Source organism: Aythya ferina (genome assembly GCF_964211825.1).
Source record: "Aythya ferina genome assembly, chromosome: 18".
Lineage (NCBI taxonomy): Eukaryota > Metazoa > Chordata > Aves > Anseriformes > Anatidae > Aythya > Aythya ferina.
The window spans coordinates 11,691,629-11,714,927 of record NC_140317.1 but is presented as its reverse complement, the minus strand read 5'-3'; the positions used below and the strand labels follow the sequence as shown (position 1 = coordinate 11,714,927).

Sequence of the window (23,299 nt, the reverse complement as noted above, 5' to 3'; positions counted from 1 at the left end):
TCACGAGGAGGGAAGGGAATTGTCTCAGTGAGCCAGGCACCTACAGTGTTCCAGGTCCTGTGGGTTGGTCCTGGGATTTGTGAGCCCAAAGGGGTGTTTGTGTGACTGGAAAATCCCAGCCTGTCCTGCTCTGGGGAATGCCGAGGGATGGGACCGCGAGCCCGCAGGAGCTCCTACCCCAATGCCTGCAGCAGGGAGGAAGGATATGTTTTATCAAAGTGAGTCCCTGCTGTTTGAGTTCCTGGTTAGGAGCTTGATAGCATCTAAAAACCAACATGGGGAAGTAAACAATGAGTCCAGTTTTATTTTAGTCCTCTTTTTCTTTCTCCGTTTTTTAACCTCTTAATCACTTTGAGTAGCTGAAACCTTAAATCCCAACAGAAGCAATGATCTTTTAGGGAGCCTGGACCCTTCCTTGTAAAAGCTGAAAAGAGGAGGAAATGTTTTTCTAAGGTAGCTGGCTATTTGGCTATCCCCTAAGAATAGGTGTGAAGAACCTGGGGGTGTGCATGAGCAGATGTGATTCAGGAATAACAAAGAGCTGAGATCCTGTCCTTAGATGGTGTGGATCAGTGATTCACCTGCCAGCTATGGCTACTTTGCATATCAGGCCGTGTCAGGAAAACTGCTGCTATTTTTATGGCTCTGTCTGGGGGCGGTGGGGCTGGCGGGCACCGAGCAGATCTGATGGGTTTCCGAGGGGGAGAGGGACCTGGAGGCTTTACGGAGACTGCAGCAGGAAAGAAACTCGACTCAAGAGCAAACACCACTTACTGCTGTCTGCAGAATTGATGAGGAAAGTCATATTTCTGTTGAGCCGTGCAGAGAAAACAAATATCACCCCCAGCAGCTGCCTTCAAAGGAGAAAGCTTCCTGCCCCTTGGTTTTTGCAAACTGTTGGGCGGCGATCGAGGCGTGGTGGTTATCTGGTCTATCTGGCCCATCGTTTCATGTCAGCTGGTGACTGACCAGGGCCTTGAGATGTTTGCTGAGCTTTTACAGAAAGCCTTTCCTTGCTGCTTGTCTTCCTCTCTGCAGTCCTCCCCTCGTGCTTCCCCCTTCCACTCTCTCCCTTGCTTGACGTTCAGGGAAAACCTGCGTGGCCGTCCCAGGGGAGCATTTTGGCATAGGCATAACCTGTTAACTACAGTAATTAAAATATTTTTCTCATCAACTTGGAAATAGTGTTTCTTCCTAAATTATACCCATGGATTTTTGCTAATTAAGTTGCCAGTTTCGACAAAACTGCTTTGGAAAATGCTGGAGTTGGGAGCCTGGCCCTGCTGGGTCCCTTGGTCTGCCTCCTGCAGCATGGTGGGGGCGATGCTGGGGTGATTGCCAAAAGGGTCTGTTCCTGTTGGGTTCTGGGGATATTGCTCATGGTCCACAGCGAGTAGATGTCTCAGGCTGTGTCTGCTCCATTAATACCTTCCAGTGCTTCGTAACCTGCTCAGAGTGATGTGAATCCCTTGAGCATTGATCCCGTTGTGTTGGGAAGGGAAGGCACCCGGGAGCTGGCTGCTGTCCCCACTTGTGGCATGGCCACATTAAGCAAAAGCAGGAGCCATGTGGGACTTGCAAGCAGAACAAGGAGCAGGACAGCCCCATGGAGCTGGGATGTCTTCCTCCAGTAAACCCAGCGAGCCTTGGAGGTTTTCAGCACGTTTACAGATTTCCTTCCAGGGTTGCAGCGTGGGGGGAGGTTAACCATGGGGCTCCATGGGGCTGTGGGAGCTGAATCCTGGTGCCCCCAGGCTTGCTCTTCTCAGGGTTTCCAGTTCTCCCCCCCAGGGAAGGGGCTGCCAGCAGGACCCAGCTCAGGATTTGGGTTTTGCCCCGAGCAAACCCCATCTGCTCTGACAGGCACCTGTCCACCCACCACTGGGTGCCGTCAGGCTGCTGACTGCAGTTCAGAGCAAGGACAGACTTATGTACACATCGCTGTGGCAACGCTTAGGTAAAAGCCTCTGAGAAGCACCAAAGTGCATATTATGGGCTATCGCCTTCCTCTGTGTGTGCACATTTTTTTTTTTTTTTTTTTTTTTTCCTGACACTAGCCTGAGGTGCAGGGAACACCTGAGCTGGTTTAATTAGCTTCCCTGCCTTATGCTTCTGTAAATCTCTAAAATCTTTACCCTGCGTGAGTTTTTCTTGACTTTTTTTGACTTGCATCTGCTCCCAGCCCCGCTGCAGATCTGTGGCCTGAGAGTCTCATAGGGACAGCAGCACATGTGAGCTAACCTAGGGGCAGGAGGATGGGAGGCTCCTCGAAGGCCCAAAGTGATGAAAATTCACAGAAATTGCACTTTGACCTGAACTGGATCATTCAGGAGTCTGCTGGGGCTTTGATTCGCTACTGGTGGTCTTTGGAAACCTCGGGCCCATTGCTTTATCTCGTTGTAGCTCCATTTCCCACTGTGCAGAATGGGAACAGTGTCCTGCTCCTGCAAGAACAGGGTGCAAAACGTGCTTAATGTTAATTCCTCACTTTGGAAAGGAGGAAACCCTTCTGTGCATTTGCATTATTGGTGTCTGGGGCAGTTTGAAAAAAGCCTTTCTCTGAGGAAGTGCTTTTTGGAGTCCTACTGCATCACAAAGGAGTAAACGTGTTCCTTCTTGTCTCATGCATGACACTTGCCCAGTGCGAGCACCCCAGGGAGGAGCACGTGCCCAGAGGCAGCAGCACCCTGAGGGTGGTGGCCTGGGCATGCAAAGATGCTTGAGACAGAATTGGCCACGCAGTGCTTGCCTGTGCCTTGTAATTCATGGTGTGATCCCTGGCTCTCAAAGGGCAGCTTGCAATAAAATCAGTGCCTGGCATCTCTGTCCCAAAGGTGCAGAATCTATCGGGGTATCAGTTAAATCAGTTCACCCACTGCTGGTACCACATCTTGGGCTCATACGTCTGGATCCATGAGCAATAGGATTTGTGGGTGGCAGCGTCAGATTAGCCGATGGAATTTATTCGCTCTGGTGGAACCATTTTTAGGCAAGGTGTTTTTGCAAACAGCATTTCGTCATAAAACGCTGCTGTCAGTCACCTGTAGGCAAATGACTCTCCAAAACCCAACCCTAGATTGAAGGAAATGATAAGTAGCTCTGCCTGTCCTGAGAGCTTTTTTCCTCTCTTTATTTAATATTTTGCTGGGTAAATAATTACCGGCCTCACATACTGCAGAGTGGGTGTGGAGGGTCAGCAAATGTCTTGAAAATGGTTTCAGTTCTGTGCTCGGTAGCGAAGGCAGACGTTTTCACAAGCAAGCAGGACTGACTGTGCTGCATTCCTCCTGCCTGGTCGCAGGGGTGGGTGCGCAATGGCAAAAATGTGCCCGAGCAGCTGCACGGGTGCTCCACTGGATCAGCTGGAAGGGCAGGGGCTGCCGGGGCTCTGGGCAGGGAGCGGTGCCGGTTTTAGTGAGAATCTCTGAAAAAAGGTGTTTTTTTTTTTTTTTTTTTTTTTTGTGTATCAGGGACCAGGAGCGAAGTGCAGGCTGGGAACGGCTCCTCCTTGGCAGCCTTGTTCCTGGCTGAGCCATCGGGGGATTAAGAAGCCTTTAATTGGGTACAAGCATCAGGACTTAAATGCTAATTTACATGCCTGACACATTGATGGCAAATATTTCAAGTATTGACTCAGTCCAGAAGCAGTGCCTAGCCGGGGTGAGTGGCAGGAGAGGAGGTGATGCACCTTCCCAAGAAGGTGATTGATACCCGAATGCTCCCAGCTTCAGGAAGCAGAGGGAGACCCAGGGCTGGAAACAGCCATCAGCAGAGTTCACACTGGAAAATAACACTTTTTTTTTTTTTTTTTTTTTTTTTTTTTTTTTTTTTTACCTGGAGTTTAATTAAATACTGGATTAGCTTGTGAGGAGGGGGAGGGCGAATTCTCTCCATCTCGGTGTTGTTAACGAGCTGAGGAGCTTTCCAAGAGCCAAGCTGCTGCTCTGTGCACATCTCCGTGGGTGCACAGTGGAGCCCCCCTGGTCATGGAAACTGTAGGAAACTGTCCCAGGGGGGCTGCCCGTGGGTCCCCATGGCCAAACTGCCCCCAGGCTGCACCGTTATCCAGGCTGCCACCCCTCCTGAGCGCAGCACGCTGCCGGTAGCTGTTTGTCTCCAGCTCCTTTCACCACCTCCGTTGTTGAACCCGACTGTCACTTTCCTCGCCTGCTTGTTTTCAGTGTTTTCCCCGACAGTTTCTTTTTATAATTGTGATTTTTTTCCCCCCTCTTTGTCGCTACCTGTTTGAGCCCTCAGGCGGTGAGCTCGGAAATGCATTTGCTGGTGTTTGCCCTGGCCTGTCGCATACATCATCCTGCAGAGGATGGTGTGCATCTGTTTGGCATTTATTAATCGGTGCAGCTTGACAGTGTTTCTTCATGTGTTTTCTTTTCCAAAATTCTCTGCTTAAAATAGAGCAGCAGTTGGGGGGGGGGGGAGGGGAAATGATCTTCCTCATGCCTTTGTGTGGGCTTCCACGGTGCATGTCCTGAATGTGCTGTCTGGAAACGTTCAGCCTTCAGAAACTGCCCCCCACAAAGCAAGGAGTGGGATTCTTTGGGGATCAGCTGAAAATGAAGCTGTTTATAAGGAGCCAAGGCTTGCCACTGTTCGGTTGCTCCCTATGCATGTTATCACCAGGAGAAAATCACCTTTTGCCACTGCCTGCCTGCAAGTGCCCACCTGGGGCTCCTGGTGACTTATCTGCAAGGCTCTGGAGCAAACGATGCTCCTGGTGCTCTTGAGGGATGTGGGTTCCTCTCCCTGAGCGCATGGCTCAGCCCTGCTGCCTTCCCTGAAGCCCTGGAGGTGTGAACGGGGCAGTCACCACAAACCCCTGTTCGTGGGCTCCTTTCCCCCCGAGGTGTTCTGGGTCCCAGCTCCCTTTTTGGAAGGGAGCAGCGTTGCACAACCGCCCGCTCACCGTTTGAAAGGAGGTTTCCCAGCTTTCCTCTTCTCTGGAAAACATTTATCTATCAGCCAGCTAAGGGCAGAAGGAACTTGTTCCAGGTAGGATGTGTTTTTCCATCTGCACGTAATAACATCTCTAGCTGCGTGTAATTAACTCAGAAGTGATAGGCTTGTAATTACCCGGCAGAAGCCTGTGAAAAAAGGGATTGCGTTAGTCTTTATCTCAGAAGCTTTATTAATGAAGGTGTTCTGGGCCATTTTGGGATATGCCAAAATGTCTGAAGCAGCCCTGGAGCCCTGCAGAGGCCGGGCTGGTGGCAGAGCTGGCTGGGGTGGCATGTGGCTGCCTCTGGGGTGGGCTCAGCACCATGAGGTTCCCAGCAGAGGACCTGCAGCGGGTGGCTCCAGCCCTTGGTGTGCTCATGTTCTCTATTTGGGGTTCACCTGGGATGATAGAGACCTGCCTGCTCTGGCTTTTGGTTAAAATTCTTGTTTTCTCTTGTTTTTGCCTGCTTGTGGGTGTCTGTTGGAGGGGTGGGCAGGAGGCAGCCTCTGGCTAAACTAGGGAAGGTTGCACAGTGTAGGAAAGACCATTAAAAGGGCCACAAGGCATGAGAAATGGTTGGGTGGCTACGGAAATTAATACTGGGGGCTTCTGCTGTTTGTGTGATGAAACTATCGTAAATTTAATGTATATCATACATACCATAAGAATGCCTTTAAAGAAATGTGTTTTAGTGCATCCCTTAACAGTGGAATGAATTCAGCACCTCTACTTCTCGGTGTGCAGCTCGCACCGGTTTGTCTTCGTTATCCCTGTGACTGGGAGAGGCAAATTGGTCAAATGGAGATGTCTCAGCTAAAATCGTATGTCTGAGCCTTCTTCAGAAGTTTTGATACCAGATTGTGCAACGTGCCCCTGGGGATTAGACCCCAAATTGACATCAGACGCTGGTGCTATTTGAGGGAAATCTTTTCTCATGAGCAATACCCTGCAGCGGAGACGTGGAATTATTTAATTTTGCATCTTGGCTTTTTGGGATTTGCTAGAAAAAGCAAAGAAACTTGCCTTTTCTTCCAAAAGCCAGAGCATCTTTGTGGTTTGTGACCATGAGTCTTGGGCATTTTGTGCACATTGCATTTCACACCACATCCTTGCTGGGCTTTGGGTCCCAGACTGGAGGTTCCTTGGTGCTCCACCACTTGGCAGAGCTCATGGGCACACTGTGCTGCCTGGTGCGGGTGTAGGATGAGATGGGATTTGTTTTCTGGGTCCAGCTAAGGACCCGTGTGTCCCACGCGCGGCAGTGTCTGGACTTGAGGCAGTTCAGGTCTGCACAGGTTCCCTTAACACCTGGGAATTCCTATGACTTGAAGTAACGAGGTGGTAGGGAACCAAGTTAATGAACGTGTGCGTAATTGGTGAACAAGGAAAACAACACAAGCTAATTAATTTGGTAATTAATATTTTTTTCATGTCATTTGGGAGGTTAATAGAGGAAGAACTGTTCGCTGATCAGGGCGCTGATCTACTGGGAAAAGGAGTTTTTCTGCCATGTCTGCCCTGTATAAATTTGGGCAAGTCACTTTGTGCTCCTTGTGTTTTGAGTCTAATTACAACAAATTCAGTAACTTCTGTACTTCATGGGGGGAAAAATGTTACACTCAAAGCCAAATAATGTCGATATTAATAGCGAATGTATAGTAGGAATAATGCTAACTACAGTGAATACATAGTAGGAGTACTGCTAACTACAGAGGCAAGGCTTGGTTTTAATAGATGTTTTGAATAATAATAAAGATGTTTCTAGTATCATTATCTAATTTGTATGACACTCCTGTGCAGGAGGTGTGGGGATGGGCAGCTCTGTTCCCTTTGCAATAGGGAAAGTGAGTGTAAGCTATCTTCAGCTATCAGAGAGGTTTGTAATGAGCTTTAATAGGTCTAAGTTAGAAACAGACATAACAAGTTTGACGTGGGCTTTTACTGGAGTGATTACCCTTTGGAATGGGCTCTTTACCTGGCCTGTCTCTTGATGTCTCCCAGACCAGTCTGGGATGTCTTTCTGGGGAGCTGGGAGGGCGAATGCATTTCTGAACCACATGGGAAATAAAGCTCTAGCAGGATGCTTTCTCATCCTCTGCTCCCTGTGCTGCCTGTATGGGCTGGGTAAAATTCTTAGCTTCTGCAGCCTTTAATTTTAGCCCATCCGATTCTTTGTTTTAGGCCCTGGAATCGTGAGAACTTCCAATGACTTGGCAAATTGCTCTGAATCACTGGCGTTTGGCGGCCACCTCCACCCATGCCTGTCCCTTGCCTGCTCCCTCGCCGGGTGTCAGTTCTCGAGCCTACGTGCTGAGAAGAGAAGTTAAAAAGGTAAAAGTCTGTAATCTGATCCCACGGTGACCTGTCTAATCCTGTTCCCTGGTACAGTGAGAGCTGAAATACTTGTACTGCAAAACAATGGCTTGAGGAGGCTACGGAAGGAAGATGAGAATCTGCAGGGAATTTTTTTTTCTCTATTTTCTGTCTCTTTGACAGAAACGTGTCAGCTTGAAAGCAGTGAGGTTGAAATTGCTGTGAGGTTGGGTAGTAATGCGTCGGGTCCCTCTTTATAGGACAACAGGGGTACGGCTTCAGGCAGCCCTGACTAAATCTGTGCACGGGAGCAGCTGTGCAGCCTTGTCCTGGAGGTGGAGGGTTCAAATGTGAAGAAGAAGGGAAAAAAAAAAAGCTGCTGGTTGCCTTGTGTTCCTACCTGCAGAGCTCCCAGCAGGTCAGATACTGAAATGTTTGCAGGCTGGGCTGAAGCTGAGGCTTTCTGCGTGTGGCTGGGCTGCGTTGGAGGTCCTGCAGGGCTGAGCTTTTTGGGCTCCTCTGGGGAAGAAGTTCCTACCTTGGTTCTGGCTGTGTCTGGATCACAGAGCTGGTGTGCAGGCGTTTCCCTCTTGTGGACCTTGGGCTGGGTCAGGGAGCTGAGCGCAAGCTTTGCTTTCCTCTCCTTCCCCGTGCAGTGCCTGTGTAACCGTGCAAAGCTCTCCTCTTCCATCAGAAGCTCCATTTAAGCACATGAGTGACCCTGGGTTTGAAGCCATAGTGTGGTTGTCCTCCTATCCTAGCTGAATACTTTTGCCCCAAGGACATTTGAGGAGTACGGGCATTTTTTTTTCCCTCTAGCTTGTTGAGATAAAAGCTTTTCTGCACTGAGCCTTGATGCAGGTTCCACTGAAGCTATCTGCCTGCAAAAGGGTATTTTGGAAAAGCAGCTTTTCCAGCAGAGAAGCTTGTTTCAATGGGCTGAGAATACACCAAAGAGCTGTGTGAGGTTTGGATTACAGACGTTGCACTTTGAGCTTGCTGCTGTATCACAGAGATGTTCTTCTACACCGCTTTGTCCTTTCCTAGAGCTCTTCCTCCTGTTGGGGCTTTGTGTTTTCGTTTACCACAAACTTTAGCTTTGCTGCTGCACTGAACTGAACCGTGCCTTCAGAACAATTTCCAGCTGGGAACCTGAGTGCTCAGTTCCTCAGACTCGGTTTTTCTTAGGTCTTTGGCTCGGTTGCAATATTTCCTTCCTTGTTTTTTTAGGCATAATACCCTTCAATCCATCCGGTGTTGCTGACACTGATGCAAGTGCCATGGTGTTACGGAACGGGGAAGGCTGGGAGTGGCATGAAATCAGCCCAGGTTCACCGACAACAGCGCTGGCGGTGTGTGTTGGTGCAGCCCCGAGGGCTGCTCTGCAGAAGAAGCTGCAATGTGAAGTTTTGGGGGGTGTTTTGGGGTTAAAAACTCAGGCTGGAGCGGGGCTGCCTGCTGCGGAGCTGCATCCAGGAGAAAGCTTTTCTCATGGAATTCATGCGGCCAGGGCTCTGTAATGGAAAATGCGCCACACCTTAAATGCTATCATATTACTCATGAGCGCAATGCTGGTAATTAACTGAGTTAAAAACCAGATTTATTGCGTGTCAATTATCACCTAACAAGTTGGCATATCTGAGAGATGCATCAGCGGCCGGATGCGCTGGTTTCCCACCTGAGGTAAGGGAGGTCACCTGCCTCGCCACCAGGGCAGCTTTAATGCATCTTGCCGTATTTAAACACAATCTTACTCACGCTCAGGTACAAGAACGTGTTTAACACCAACGGGCTGCACGGTTACAAAGTGAAGTCCTCCAGTGTAACGAGATGCAAAACGCCTAGTGGTTTCATCACCAATTTTGTGTCTGCGTGGAGCCTCCTCGCATCTCCTGATTGCTTCTGACATCAGAAATGTTCTCAGGCTTCGCCCCTCCACCCCAATCCAAAATGACACTGGGTAAATGCTGTGCTGAATTCGAGCTCCTCTTGCTAACCTGCAGCAAAAGCTGTGGGAACCGATGGGATCTGCTGAATCAGCTCCTTAAAAAGAAAATCTGAAGGCACTGTATGCATGCAATGCAGCCAGGTGACTCAATTACAACACCTGGGCTTAGATCTGCAAACCAGCTACAGCCTTGAGTTTCAGTTCAAACCTTACACTTAATTTTAGTCTCTGCCCTTAAATCCCCTATTCTAGGTGATGTATTCCCTTATTTTTGGAGGCTGTTGCAGAGCTGAGGTGCCTGCATGCTGCTGAAACACCACACCTTGTGTATGTCCAAAAGTTGATGGAATCCCAGAAAGCGTGAACTTGGTGTGTCTGCAGATTGCATTATTTAAAAAGTAATGAAAGTGAAATACTTGGAATCTTGGAAAGCATGCAACTTTAGGGCTTTCTTGGTACATACTAGGAAAATTGTGAAGTTCAGGCTTTCTAGCTTCCAGCATGCAGAAAGCTATCAGGGAGTGTGTGCTTGGTTTTACACTTGGTTACACACTTGATGTGTATTTTTGAGTCTCCTGCCTACCTTTTGCCAACTGCTTTTTGGCTGCAGCCTCACCTTTCTGACCAGGTCTGCTTGCCTGCAGGGTAACCTCCTGCTTGCACAGGCCTGGCGAGGAGAGGTGCCAGAGGGGCTGGGACAGGTCAGTGCTGGAGCCAGCCCAGCCTCGGCTCTGGTCTCTTAAGCTGCTTTTCTATTTCCCAACATCATGCTGAGCTTCCCTGCTGCCAGTCCCAGGCTGAAGTGCCAGCTGGGAGGGGAAATTCCTTTGCTTGCAAAGAAGTGATTTTCTTTTTTTTTGGTATAATTCTAAAAGCAAAATCATACTTTAGTAATACTTTTTTTTTTTTTTTTTTTTTTTTTTTTTTTTTTTTTTTTCCTGCTTGAAAACACCTGAAAGCTGCTGAAGGTGCCGAATCGCATAGATGCTCACTTTTATTGTGTTATCTCTGAAGAGCTCTGACCTCTTTGCCCTGTGCTGTACAAGCATGTGGAGCTGTCCTTCGGAAAGCTTAGATCAGGAGTAACTTGTGTTCTCAGGGCAGAAACCAGTGCTTTTTGCAGAAAAAGGGAAAGACTCGGCACAGCTGTGGGTGTTAACAGCTGCCAGCTGCAAGCCCAAAGCTTTCTTATCTCCTGGCTGTCTTTGGACATAGGCTATGGAGGGAAACTGCTGTCCCTGTGAGAGGCTTCAGAGGGGACCCTGTGCCTCATGCACTAATTTTCCTCATTTTTATAGCCTAATTAGGTTTTTGTAGCCTAATTAAATTCTGATTCTTGAGCCATCAGACTGCTGATCGATGTGAAGTGCTGTTTCCCTTTGGCACCTTCCATCCCAGGTAGCTCCTCTTCTGCTCCCCAGGTGCTTGATCTGCCGTGTGGCTGCTTTGCACTGCTCCTCTCTCTTTTTTCTTGTCAGACAATAAATCACATTTTCCTTTCTTCAGACAAGTCGGGGAGAGCCCAACAAGACTGATGACAGAGAAGGATCAGTAATATTTTCCTGTACAGAAAATAGTTTTCTGTGCAGTGAAGCTGCTTTCTAGCAGGGCTGTGTGGGACAGCACAGAGAGCTTGTTCTCATCCCACCACAACCTGCCTGGGAGAAGCAATGCTGCAGTGCAGGGATGAGATCACACTGGTGTTTGGGTGCTGGGGATGCTGCTGACCCTGCACGATGATGCCATAACTGCAGGAATTCTCCCCAAACCCCGCCATCTCCCTGTTACCTGTGCCAAAAATTTGTGCATGGAGAAATCCCTACAGAAAGTGCTGTTAGGGGTGGGATGGCAAGAGGTGGTTTGGTGGTGAGAGGGCACACTGTATACAGGGGTATAAAGGCTTGGCAATCATTTAAAATGATGAAAAATGTGGAAAATACCGCTATATTATTTTTTCATGCCCCTGCTGTGCTTGCACTCAGTCTGCGGTCACTGCAAGCAGCTGGCAAGGTGTCCAGCCACACAGGTAGCCCTTGGACCTCCCCTGTTACAGAAATATCATATTATTTTATTTTATTTCCTTCTGTTTCAGTGGGCAAGTCCTTCCCAGCTGCTGCTGCTCTTCCTCAAGCAGACTCCAACACATGAAGGAGCAATAAATGCAGGTAGAGCCCCCATCGCCCATGCTTTTGGCAGGGACGCGGGACCGGGGGCTGTTCCCATCCCCCTGGCCGGGCCGTGCTCCCCCCTCTCCCCCGCAGCCCTGCCTTGCCCTTTTGTGGAGATTTATAGAGCCGAGTGGGCTGAGAACAAATGAGCAGACATTAAGGCGATGTGTTCTGCATACTAATGACAAGATACTGCTTCTGCACCTCGGGGCAATACTGGGTCAGGCCAGTTTAGCTGTAAACTTTATTTATGTGCTTATTACATCGCAGCTGCAGTTTGCTGGCCGGGGCTGAGGGTTTAGAGATGTGTCCGGCAGTAAATTTAGTTTGTTTATTTGAAATGGGATGCCTCTTCCCCCCAGCCTTTCTCTTTCCTTCTTGGAGAAAAAAAAAATAAAAAAAATCCCATCTTTGCTGTTGCAGGCTTGTGAGTGGGGTGGGAGGGAGAGCTAAGGATGTGGGGTGGGGATGTGGGGTTCACTTTTGGGACCAGTTGGGTTTATTTAAGCCTTGCTGGTGTGCAGAGGACTTTCCCCCTCTTGGTCAGTGGCAGCTGGCCTTGAGCTCCCTGTGTTCCTCGTGGCAGGTCCCAGGTCCCTCCAGGAGCAGAGGAAGGGGTCCTCTGGGTGCTGGGGAGCCCATCACCATCCACGTGTGGCCAAATCCCTCAGCCTCCAGCCCCATCTGTTTGTTTCCCCAGACTCAGGCACACTTCTTCCCTTATTTATGCCAGCTTGGCTGGATGCAGGCTCCGCTGCTCCAACACGAGCCAAGGGAGGTGGGTTTGGTTCGGCTGCGCTGGGAGAGGACTTCCTCTGCACTGCTGAGATCTGTGGGGAGATCAGCCGTGATTTATGCCCGCAGCAAAGGCTCTCCAAACCATCCTATTTTTATGGTATCCCCTCCTGCCTCCAGCCTGCTTCCTCCTCGTGTTACATCTTGTCTCTGCGGTTTACAGGCGCTCTGGGGGCAGGGATTGCCGTTCTCTTGTCCGGGCTCCTGGGTTCCCCGCCTTGCTTAGAGCAGTAAAAACGCATCAAGGACGCAATTTGTTCAGAGCAGGAGCTTCGCCTGCTCCTGTGCAGGGTGGAATTAATTCCTGTGCATTTTTAGTTTCATTTGAGGTCCTCAGCCCAGCTGAGCGGCTGCTGTTGCTGTGATCCAAATGAAGGATGCCCTGTTGCTGGTGCTGGGATTTGATGTGGGGAACCCTGGTGAAGATGAGGAATTACTTCCCTGGGGAAGGGCTGGATGCAGTCACCCAGAGAAGGGGCATGGCCCCCTTGGTGCTGGAGGCTGGCTGGGTTGAGGGCAGCTGATGGGGCTGTGGGATGGATGGATCCCATCGCCTGCCTGTTAATCCTCTTGCAACTCGTCCTGCTGGTGCCCCGTGATGTTATCTGCTGTTAGATAAGCCCAGCTGGGCAAAAACTCAGCCCTAGGAGCAGGTGAAGACTCAGTGCCCTGTGTTGACAGATTTCAACAACCACATTAAGCATCCAGCATTGCTCACCCCTGAGGGTCAGAGAGCTTAGCTTCCTATGGGGCAACCTGTGCCCTACAGACTGCCTGGAAAACAACAAAAATGGGCAAAAAAATCCCCCAAATCCTCCACTTTTCCATTCCCTGGCTTGAAACCTCCTTCCCCACCAAGCCTTTGCTGGGGGGAAGCCGTCCCAACACCTCCACTCCCCACTGGGGTGGGCTGGGGTCCCCTGACCCCATTTTCTGGCAAGGGCTCTGTGGTCCCCGAGGTGCTGGGTGAGGGAGGCTGGAGGCCATGGGAGGAGGCTGATGGTGGAGGCCATCCAGGAGCATTGCTGGGGCTGTGCCTGGCTCACGGCCTGCTCTCTCAGCCGGAGGTAACAGGCCAGCCACAACCGCCGGAGAGATCAACGGGGGGTGGAGAAGGGATGAAAGAAAACAACCTTCAAAAGAACATGCCCTGCTTTTTTTTTTTCTTTTTTTTTCTTTTTTTTTTAAATATTATTATTTGAAGCGAGGGGAAAGGTACTGGAGCGGTGAGGACTTCTAATGAGCCTTTCTCTGGGAAAGCCCTTCTTTTGCATCGAGTCCAGAAATGCTCTTGTTTAAGAGAGAGAAATCTATTTGTGTGTATGTGATGTGAGTGTACGTTCCTATATTGCTTTCTCTTCTTCGTGGCTCCTGTTTGTTGCACCCCAGAAGATGTTGCAGGCCTGTTGTCGGTCTCCCAGGCTGCTCCCTGGAGGGTTGTCACCCTGTTCGTTCCCCTTATGTCTCTATCAAATAATTTTGCAGCTGAAACAGGTTCTAGAAGTGGGAATAGGAAGAAATCCCTGTGTTAAGAGCTTTCTGCATGCATCATTTAAAGCAGTTGCCTGGTTTTGGGAATGTTGTGTTGTATCCTGTGACTGGGCCCTGGGAGGGAGAGGGGTGAGCAAGGAGACGTCTCCTGGCCACCGCGGTGCCCTGGGGTGAGGAGGTGGTGTGACTATTGACTTAACTCGATGGCGAATCCCTCGCCACTTGGAGAGCGACTTACTGCATCATTACGCTAAATTACCTGACAAACCATTGGCTCAACCAGCCTATTGTCCTGCCATCAGCTGTGCTGACACGAACGTCGTGAGTCTGTCATCTTCTCCCTCGTGGTGGCCAGCACCAGGTTCAGACCAAAATATTACCTCCGATGTAATGTGGGTGACTGGATTTCAGTGGAGTGAAGGAACATCTCCCTGTGCTCTCAGCTAGACGCTGACTTCTACTGTGAAATCTGAGATCCTTGAATTTTTTTTTTTTAAAAAAAAAAAAAAAAAAGAGCATCACCAGTGCAACAGGGCCAGATGAGGGTATTGAGGGCCAGAGGTACCGCTGGATGAGGACAGCTAGTGAGATTGTCATGGGGAAATGGTGGTAGGGACACACCCGGGGCTGGACCTAGCACTGCTGAGGGAACGTTTGATGATGGTGTGGCAAAAAATGCCTCCTGAGATAGTGGTGGGCACCAGAACCAGGAGGGCAGCTCCTGAGGATGAGGAGAGGGGCAGGGGAGGTCCAGCTGGGGATGAAGGAAGGGACCAGACAAGCTCCAGTGCATGCAACATGTCCCATGCTCGTGCAGGTGCTGATGGCCTCACAGTGACTCTGTGGGGTGGACTTCTAGTTTCTGTGGACAATCCTCAAGGAGAACTCTACTCTGTAGCTAGGTCAGGGGGTTGGACAGCTCTGTTAGAGGGTTGCAGTTTATCTGTCCCAGACTTCTGCTCTGACCCTCCTATCATCAGCTCATGCTCAGCATGAAGCTGTGTTTTCAGGTGAAATCCTACCCATGGAGGCAGCAGCATGCTGCCTCTCACACTCCCTCCCTCCCAGTCCCCATCCAAAGCCCTGTTTGCACTTTTGGAGCAGATGCAGGAGTTTTCTTGGTGGCCTTCAGGTGACTTGCCCACCTGCACCCTCAGAATCAAACCCAGACCTGTTACCGCGACAGCAATTGCGGAACTGGAACGCATTTGCTGGAACACCGCTTTCCAGTGAATCCACCTCATTTGGAGAAACTTCCCAGCAACTCCCCCAGGCTGTGCTGCGATGGGGATGGCTGAGCACGGCTTAACTCTTGCAGCTTTGCTCAGCCTGCAGGTTTGGGTGTCTGGCCCAGGACCACAGCCCTGATGGTTGGTGCAGGGGGGCTGCGGCTGTGCCCCGTGGTCTTTGGGGTGCGAATGGGGAGGGTGATGTGACACCGGGGTTAATATATTTTTTTTTTGGAGGGGGAAGCGTTCTGCTTTGTTGTTGGACACTTTCTCTCGGCACCGCTGACGGAGCTTTTAGCATGCAAATGCACTTTGTCTCATGCTTTTTAATGTTTTACTTCTAGTAATTGCCAAGACCGGTTGTAATTTCTGGACGTGGCTAGGTTTCCGAAAGCAGCTTCCACTTAAATCTGATCTGCAGCGGGAACCACTCTCGGTTCCTGCCCTCTCCCTCTGTTTTGGTCTGTCAGGTTGAACAAAGCGTAGCAGTCGCTAACGTTAGTGCAGGAAAGTCCTGGGGCGCAAGGGTGAAAAATAACACACGTTAACCTTTGAATGTTGTTGTATTTGATTTTGTTGTTGTGCTTCTAGTACAACTTTGCTGGGAAACAATAAACATTTGGGGCCAGCACAGCTCATCAAATGCGTAAGCTGCTGGAGTGGGTCCAGAAGAGGCTCCTGCCCCTCCGGCCCCGGGCGCCCGTTGGACGTGACGCCTCTCCATCATGCTTCTCCTGGAGATGAGCTTTCCAGAACTCCAGCTCTTAACCCTGAGCCTGGATTGCAACACCACAGCTCTCCAAAAAACCAGAGAAATATCGGTGTAAGCTGTCAAGATGTTATCGTGGTGGTTGCACAATGCGCTATTCCATAGAGGGCTTTCCTGGGGAAACGGCGTCTGAGACATGCTGTCCATCCGTCTGCCTCACCATCGAGAGCTTTTAAATCATTTTGGACAGCGTCAGCTAAATTGGCCAGTATGTCAGAGGTATCAAACACATCCAGTTCCACCAAGTCATGCGTGCGTAGGTGATGGTAAAGAGAAGGCCCTGTCCGAAACCTTGCTGAAGGGAAGGTTGCAGCCTCACTTCAGCTCAACCCCACTGGACATCAGAGAATCTGCCAGAAAGCCAGTGTTCGTGGGTTCCCCTGCTCTCACTTTCTGTTTTCTCCTTGAAAGCTTTGGCTCCAGAACACTGAGAATCTCAGCTTTCATAAAAAACAAAACAAACAACAAAAACCTCAAGCTCTGACTCTCAAGGTTACAGAGAGAAGCAAGAAAATGTGACTCTCTGAGGACTTGAAGCTTGCAAAACTCAGCAACGTTTGCAGGGGATTTGGCTCAAATTTGGTCTTTGGCAGTCAGGCGAGATAAACGTGGTGTCGGACTTTGTTAGGAAATTTGCACTTGAGCATTATGCAGATGGATATTTTGTCTGTCCTTGGTCGATACGAGCCTGTGACAGCACAGGTACTGTGCAGAGCTGTTTGCATCAGGCAAGTGGCTTCTGCTGGTGCTTTCCAGGGCAGGTGAAGCCCCAGAGCTGCCACACGGGGGAATGAGGATGCAAAGTGAGGTCCCTAGGGCTTGGGATGCTGGGCTGACTGGTGGGACCCTGCGCTGGAGGTGGCTGTTCTCTCGACTGCATAACCAATTTCCTCCTCTTTACAGTTATTGGCTGCGCCATCTCGATGCTGACCTTGTTCTTGTTTAACTTGGCTTTCGCTGCAGCTGCTGCATGTTCCCGAGTGATGGATTTTACCTTCGTGCCAGTTGGTTTGGGGGAAAGGACGTAGCTTTGCTGACTTGTATGGGTTGTGGGTCTCTCTTCTAAGGCCCTGAAAAAATTCTGGAGTGCTCTCACCCTATAAAACATACCCCAGACAGATATTTTCTGGCCATGTTATGTTAGTGAGCCAGCACTAAATAAGTTGGGACGCTGTACAAGGACAACATAGGTCCCGACTTTTCTCTCTTAGCGTGGTCATTTAGTTGAGGCAGCCAAAGGAGTGATTTTTCCTCTGTGGTCAAAGTGGTCCTAAGTGGTCTGGGACTTGGAGCTGCTGTCTTTGAGGGATGATGCTCCTTTAACAGAGACAAGCATCTGAAACTGCAAGGGGCATATGGACTGACCTTGCTGCAAGGTGAAGGTTTGGAAGACTGCACCTATGGGTGCGGGCAATCGCATGGGGCTCCCAAAAGGATGACATCCATCATGCAGGCCACAGCACCTACCCTTTAGGGAAGCTGCTTGCTCAGGAGGTGTCTCCAGCATGCACGTTGGAGCCAGGCATTCCTCCTGCACCAGAACTCAGCTCAGCCTGGTCCTTTGTAGCTCATCCTACAAGAGGGTGAAGGGGAGAAGAAGAGCTCTTGCTGCTGGGTGAGCCTCTAGGGATGGCTGAGGAGGGGATGAGAAGGGCAAACTGCCCTCACAGGGATGATCCCAGGCCACCTGAGCAGGGAGGGAAAAAAAAGACTTTATCAGGCTGAGTTGGATGGAAACAAAGTGCTTAAAAAGATGGTGAAAATGGCATTTTGGTCCCATCACCCTGAGCTCACTGTGAGCATATGGCTGAAGAGTGGTGCTGGAATCTGCACCCAGAGCCTTGTCCAAAAGGGGATGGCGCATCCTTCTGCACCCGGGCAGCAGGTACTGGTGTCTCATTGCTAACAGCTCGTGGCCATCACGTTCACTGAGCACCAGGCACAACCTAAACCCCGTGGCCCATTCCCACAGGCACTCATCGTGCCGTGCCGTTGCATCCATGCCGTGCAGGGCTCCTGCGGAGCCAGGTGCGGGGCCGGGCACGCTGCCGTCCTCCCTCCCCACCTCCGCCCCTCCCCGAGCCCTTTAACTTGTTTCCTTTCCGCCGAGGAAACATGACTTTCCCATTGATGGAATTCAGCCCCCAACAATGCCGAGTGACACAATTTCCCACTCCGAGCATGCCTTTGCTGCGCGGGCCGGGCGCGGTGACGCTGGGTAGCCCTTTTGGGAGCCATCTGCATGACAATTCGGTGGTCTGTGCTACCATTAGCTGCCCTTTTGCTATTAGTACCTAATGAAAATGTAACCATATTTAACCCCCCACAGTCCTAGATTAGCGAGAAAGGGGCCTAAGTGGATTTAATTCCTTTGTATGGTGAGCATCAAACTCTCCATTTTGATTGCCCTGTCCCCTCTTCCCCTCTCCAGCGGGAGAGGGAGGCAGGAAAGCTGTGTAAGGCTAACTCTATCCTCTCAGCTGTCCGCGGCACAATGGGCAAAGTATCTTTTGTGGCATTAACGGCTTTGGCTGGGGGTGGGGGGAGCCGGGGAGGAGAACAATGTGTGAGAAGCTGAGCCTGTGGGTTTCCCACACGGCCCAATATGTCTCCCCGCACCCCCCTCTGGGACAAGCAGACCTGCAGCAGCCCAGCCCACAGCTGATCCCCGCTTGATTGGCTTTTTTTTTTTCTATTTTTTTTTTTTTTTCTTCCTTCCCCCCTCATTGTGCTCTCGAGAGATGAAAATCCTTTCCTGGTGTGAAAGGAGAGGCGTGCCTTAAATCCCCTCCCTCGGACTGACTGGGCATGTCATATGACGGCCAAATCCACCGGATTAGTGTGTGTGTGTCTGCGTGCGTGTACTGCTGGGGGCGGGGGGGGATGCCCGATATCTATATTCCTTCCCTGCCCCCCCCCTCCGTATTGATTGCTGCTGGGATATTTATTCATTGCACCTGCTGGCCACCGGCCTCCCGCTGTCCTCCGTGGGCTTTTCTCTCTGCTCTTGAAGATCCAACCTCGGGGCAGGGCAGCGAAGTGAATTCCCAACCCTTTTTCCATCTCCCCTTCTCCTGTCCCCGTGGGTTTTGCCAAGCCCGAAGGAGAGGATAAAGGAGATGTTGCTCTGGCTCTGTGCGATGGAAGCGTGTGGCATGAAGATGATGGGAGCTCCCCACGGAAGAGCTGTGGGTTCGGGGAGGTGAATTTGGGTCTGCGTTGATGGCACAGCCTATGGGCAGCTGTAGGGTTTTGGTTAGGGTTTGGCTGCCTTCCCACCTGCTGTGCCCTGCGCAGCCTGGCCCCAAACCTCACCAAGGTGCAGACCCCTGGGTGTTCCTCTCATCCCAGCTTGGATCTGCTGGGAGGACACCCCTAACACCCCTACCATCGTTGCTGTTGCTTGTGGGGACCCTGATGTTGAGGACTCGCATTGGTGGAAGTCCCACTCACAGGTCCCCTTCTCTTTCTGTATGGGAAGAATTGAGGCAAAGTGCTCTTAATCGACAAAGCCAAAGTCAGAGCTGGAGCCAAGAATAGCATTTATTACCATTTAATTCCTGCCTCTGTGTATTTAATGTCCCAAATTCGCAACTGTCTTGGTTTCCCTTCAGGTTTTTTGAGTCGTGCTGCGTCATTTAGTGCTGACATTCCTGCTTTTTCCAAGAAAACCCTTTTACAGACCCCACCAGCCAAACCAACACCTCCTGCCCGCCCGCGGCGTGAGAACTTCGCGTGCTCGTGTAGAAAGTCCCCCTCGGGTGGGATGAGTTTAGCAACCAGGTCTGCAGCCTCCAGTCGGCTTCTGTGTGTGCAAAGTGTTGGTTAGAGGGAAAGGAAAAATATCTGTGGGGCAAGCGTGGGGTAGGGGTGTGAGTGATGCTCTAGGGTGGCGTGTGGGGCTTTGCAAGTGTCAGCACCCCTGGCACGGAGGGGCAGCAGCGCAACATCCGAGGGCTGAATGTGGTGACCTGTCCTTGTAGGTAGTTAGGTCTTGCTGCAAATTTGCTGCATAGTACAGAAAATACCTTATTTATATGGAAAAATGGATCTGCTTGCAGCAGCCAGCCTGGCAAGCTGATGGCAGCGCTGGGGCACGATGTGGCTGGGTGTCCCCAGGGAGGGTGAGTCCACGGGGACAGTCAGTGGCCGTGGTGGCCACCAAAACCACGGTCAGCAGCCAAGGGGAGGCTGGTGGGGACAGTGCAATGCCAAGTTGGGGTGGCCTCCTTCCAACCTCACCGCCTTGCCCCAGGGTGGGCAATTTGGGGCAGGGGCTTGGTGGCTCCCAGGACAAAAGCTCTGTGGTGAGGAGGTGCTCAGCCACGGGCACCTGACGGCTCCCCAAATTGGAGGGTGAGCAGAGGGTGATGTGCCCACCACCTATGGACCGGGGAGGCCGTGCTCCTCATCGGGGTGTGCAGGAGAAGTGCTGCGGGGCCGGGCGGGAGGAGAAGCGTGCGAGGGGGTGGGGAGGGCGGGGGGGACACGGAGGGGGCTGCTGCTTGTGTGAATGTGCCCCGCTCATTGTTCTGCGGCTTTATTCGCCGGGCCTCGATGGGACTGATTTAGAAATCCTAATCAGGGAGCAGTCTCCGCGCCTCCCGAGTGTGACACAACTCGAGCTGCTCGGGGCGCCTTTGTTCCCTAATGACAGCTGACTTCATGCAGCAGTGGGAACAGTTTGAGCATAACTCCGCACCGCGGGCTGGCAGCTGCAGCCTTAACTCTTTCTTGCCCACCTGCACGCCACAGAGGGATGGGGAGGGGTTGCCCTGGGGGGAAGCGTAGCCAAAAAGCACGTAGCCTGTGCAAGGATGCTCGGTTTTGCCTCTGGCATCAGTCCTCAGAGCAACTGCAGCAAGGGAATGGAGCTACAGGTGTAAGGCACTGTTGCAGGCAGTGGGGGCAGGATGTAAAAGCATTTTTCGGGGGGTTTATTGCTGCTGCGTGGCTTTTGCTGCTGTCTGCTGCAGGTATTCGTGGGGAAAAATAATGAAACGAGCCCAAGCCGGGGCAACATATGGGGGAGAGAGGCTGGGTTTCAGAAAGCGTATCCAGTTGTGTTGGTGCTCTGAGTGCTGGGGAACGTCTGTAGCCCCGGGTGAGTGTGAAGTGCTTCCACGCTGGCTGCAGGGCATTTACATCACTTGCATTGAAAGTAAAAGGCATTGAGTCACTCCAAGATGTTCCCGGACGAGATTTCTGGCTCTGCCAGCAAAGAGCTGGAGAGCAGGCGTCATCCTCCCTCCTGGCCTCGGTTCCTTCCCTGGCGAAATGGGGCTCGTGGTCCGAGGTCCTGCACAGAGATGGGTTGTTTGGCACTGGAAATGTGCTTGGTGATATTTGCTGGGCCAGCGCTAGCAATGGTTAAACCCCTTTCCCTCTCTGTTGTCAAACCACAGCTCCGACCTGGGAAAAATCCTGCTGGAAAATTACTCTTATTAAAGGGGACGGCCCTGGAGGGGCAGAGCCGGCGTGGTCCTGCGAGCCCATGTCCTCCCTGCCTGCTCTGGGGCACGGGGCTCAGCTCCCAGTGGGCTCAGCACCATCCACAGCCCTTCCCTTGGGGGCTGCAATTAGCACATCCCTCCCTGGCACCTGTGTCCCCTCCGAAGTCCCCAAATCGCCGCGTCCTGCGGCCGCCCATGCTTGGCCGGGGTCTCCCTGGCGACGGGGCCACGGGATGCTGTGCAGTCCATTTGTCACCAATTGTCACTGTTTTGTTCTGCCTTGTATGCGCACTCGATTGTGTCACGGGGGAGGTGAGGAGGAGCAATCAGGCCTTGTCTAATGGGCCATGGCCTCCCGCCGCGGGGAGAAGCCGCGGGGCTGATTTCGGAGGGGAGGAAGGGAAAGAAGGGCAGGGGCAGCGCTGTAGCTGCAGGGAGGGATGTGGGAGCAGGACCCTGCTGGAGCATCCCCGGTGTGGTGTGGGGATGGCTCCTGGCAGGGCTACAGGACAAAAATCCTCACGTTGATTAGGCAAGGGTGCAAATTTGGGGGAGTTTGGCCCTTTGCTGTATGCTTGCAGAGGAGGGTGAAGCCTGGCTGCCATCCCTCCTCCTCTCCATGATGCTGGTGGGGTGGCTGCTGTTACCTTCCAACATTATTTTCCCAATCTTCCAGGCATGTGTGTACCCCCGGGTCCCTTCCTCATCCCAAAGTGAGGGGTGTCCTGCAGGGAAGCCCACCCCTGGGTGCACCTGCCCGGTAAGATGTGGGAGCTGGAGTGCCCCAACCTCACTGGTGTCAGTGCCGCAGGATTAACGCCTCGCTCAGCCCCCAGCTCCTGAGCCGTTGTTATCCCCCAAAGCGTGTTGCTGAAAAGGATTTAATGCATTATGGATTTTTGGTATTTCTCTGTCAGCATATGTCAATTTGTGGCTGAAGGTGTGACCTTCCACAAAGCTGTGTATTTTTCCTGCCCCCCCCCCCCCTTTTTTTTCTTTCTCCCTGCCCCATCATTCCCAGTGTTCCCAGAGCCATGACTCATCTCTCCCTGCTTGGCTTCACAAGCCCCATTATTTTTCTTTTTCTTTTCAGTCTTCCAACTCTGAGAGCCACCAGAACTGGTGGAGAATAAAGTTGTGGCCAGCTCGGAGCCTCAGCACCCACATCCAGGCTTTGTTGTAAGCCCTTAATTCAGACCAGGCTGGCCAAAACCTTTACGGGAATCCAGGGAGGCTGCTCAGCAGAGCCGTGAGGAGGTTGGGAAAACTGAGCTGTGCAGTCAACCCCAAAGCAGGCAGCTGAGGCTGTTCCAGTTTGGCTTTCAGACCTGCAGCTCAGTGTGCAATACCGCAGAGGGAACGGAAAAGAGGGGGTCCTTGGCAAAGCGTCAGTCGAGGCAACCCAAACCGCCCAGCTTTTCCAGCGTGTGGTATTTGGCAGGTTGCTTTCCGTGCTCCCTGGTGGTCGTGGGTCCGTGTCTCCAAACCGCCGTGATGCGGCACGCTTGCCTGTGGACTCGTTGCACGGCTGTATGATGGTAGCACGGGGCTGCTGGGTGCTTGCTGGTCTTTTTTGGGGTTGTGCCACTCACCCACCCAGATGCTGCCATCTCTGGGCCTGGCAGGAGCTGCTGGAGTGGGCCCTTGGTGGTGGATTTCCTTCTGCAGCGTATTTTGATGCAGGAAGTATTAAAGAAGGTCCCACATGATTGCATTTCTTCAGTTTTGGGCATTTCCCAGAGGGAACTGGCATGAAATTGCTCCCCAGCCCCGCTGCAGAGCAGAAGTCGGCATCTGCTCAGCTGCAGCAAAGGGTCGAGGCAGCTGCTGCGTGCCATCAGGGAGAGGATTTCAGGAGGTTGGCTCTTGCATGTGAAAGGGCTTTACAGGCTTGGTTGTGGTTTATGATGCGAGTCCCCATCCATCCTTCATGCCAGTGCGCACACGCACCCATCTGTGCACCCCTCTGCCTGCTCTCCATAACTCATTTCCCTGTGGCAGGGCTTTCCCTTCGTGCTGTTGCATTTATCTCATCCTCAGTGGCTGGCACCGTGCACCTAGGGCTGGTTCCTGGGGTCTTGGGGAGGGTGCAGGGCCAGGGGCAGCCTCCTCCCAGCTCTTTCTGGGAGCAAGAGGCACCCAGGGATGTGTGATGGGGAAAGGGGACATGGGATTT

At 51.7% G+C, this 23,299-nt stretch overlaps 1 protein-coding gene across 1 annotated transcript in view; it reads left to right on the top strand.

Moving 5' to 3' along the window:
* The window catches only part of LOC311421102 (uncharacterized protein), a 119,477-nt gene that overhangs the window by 24,125 nt on the left and 72,053 nt on the right, over window positions 1-23,299 (top strand). Inside the window, exon 2 of the mRNA XM_084492653.1 lies at window positions 7,139-7,288. Coding sequence (XP_084348779.1) covers window positions 7,163-7,288 — 126 coding nt within the window. The 5' untranslated portion in view covers window positions 7,139-7,162. The remainder of the gene's footprint in view (window positions 1-7,138; window positions 7,289-23,299) is intronic.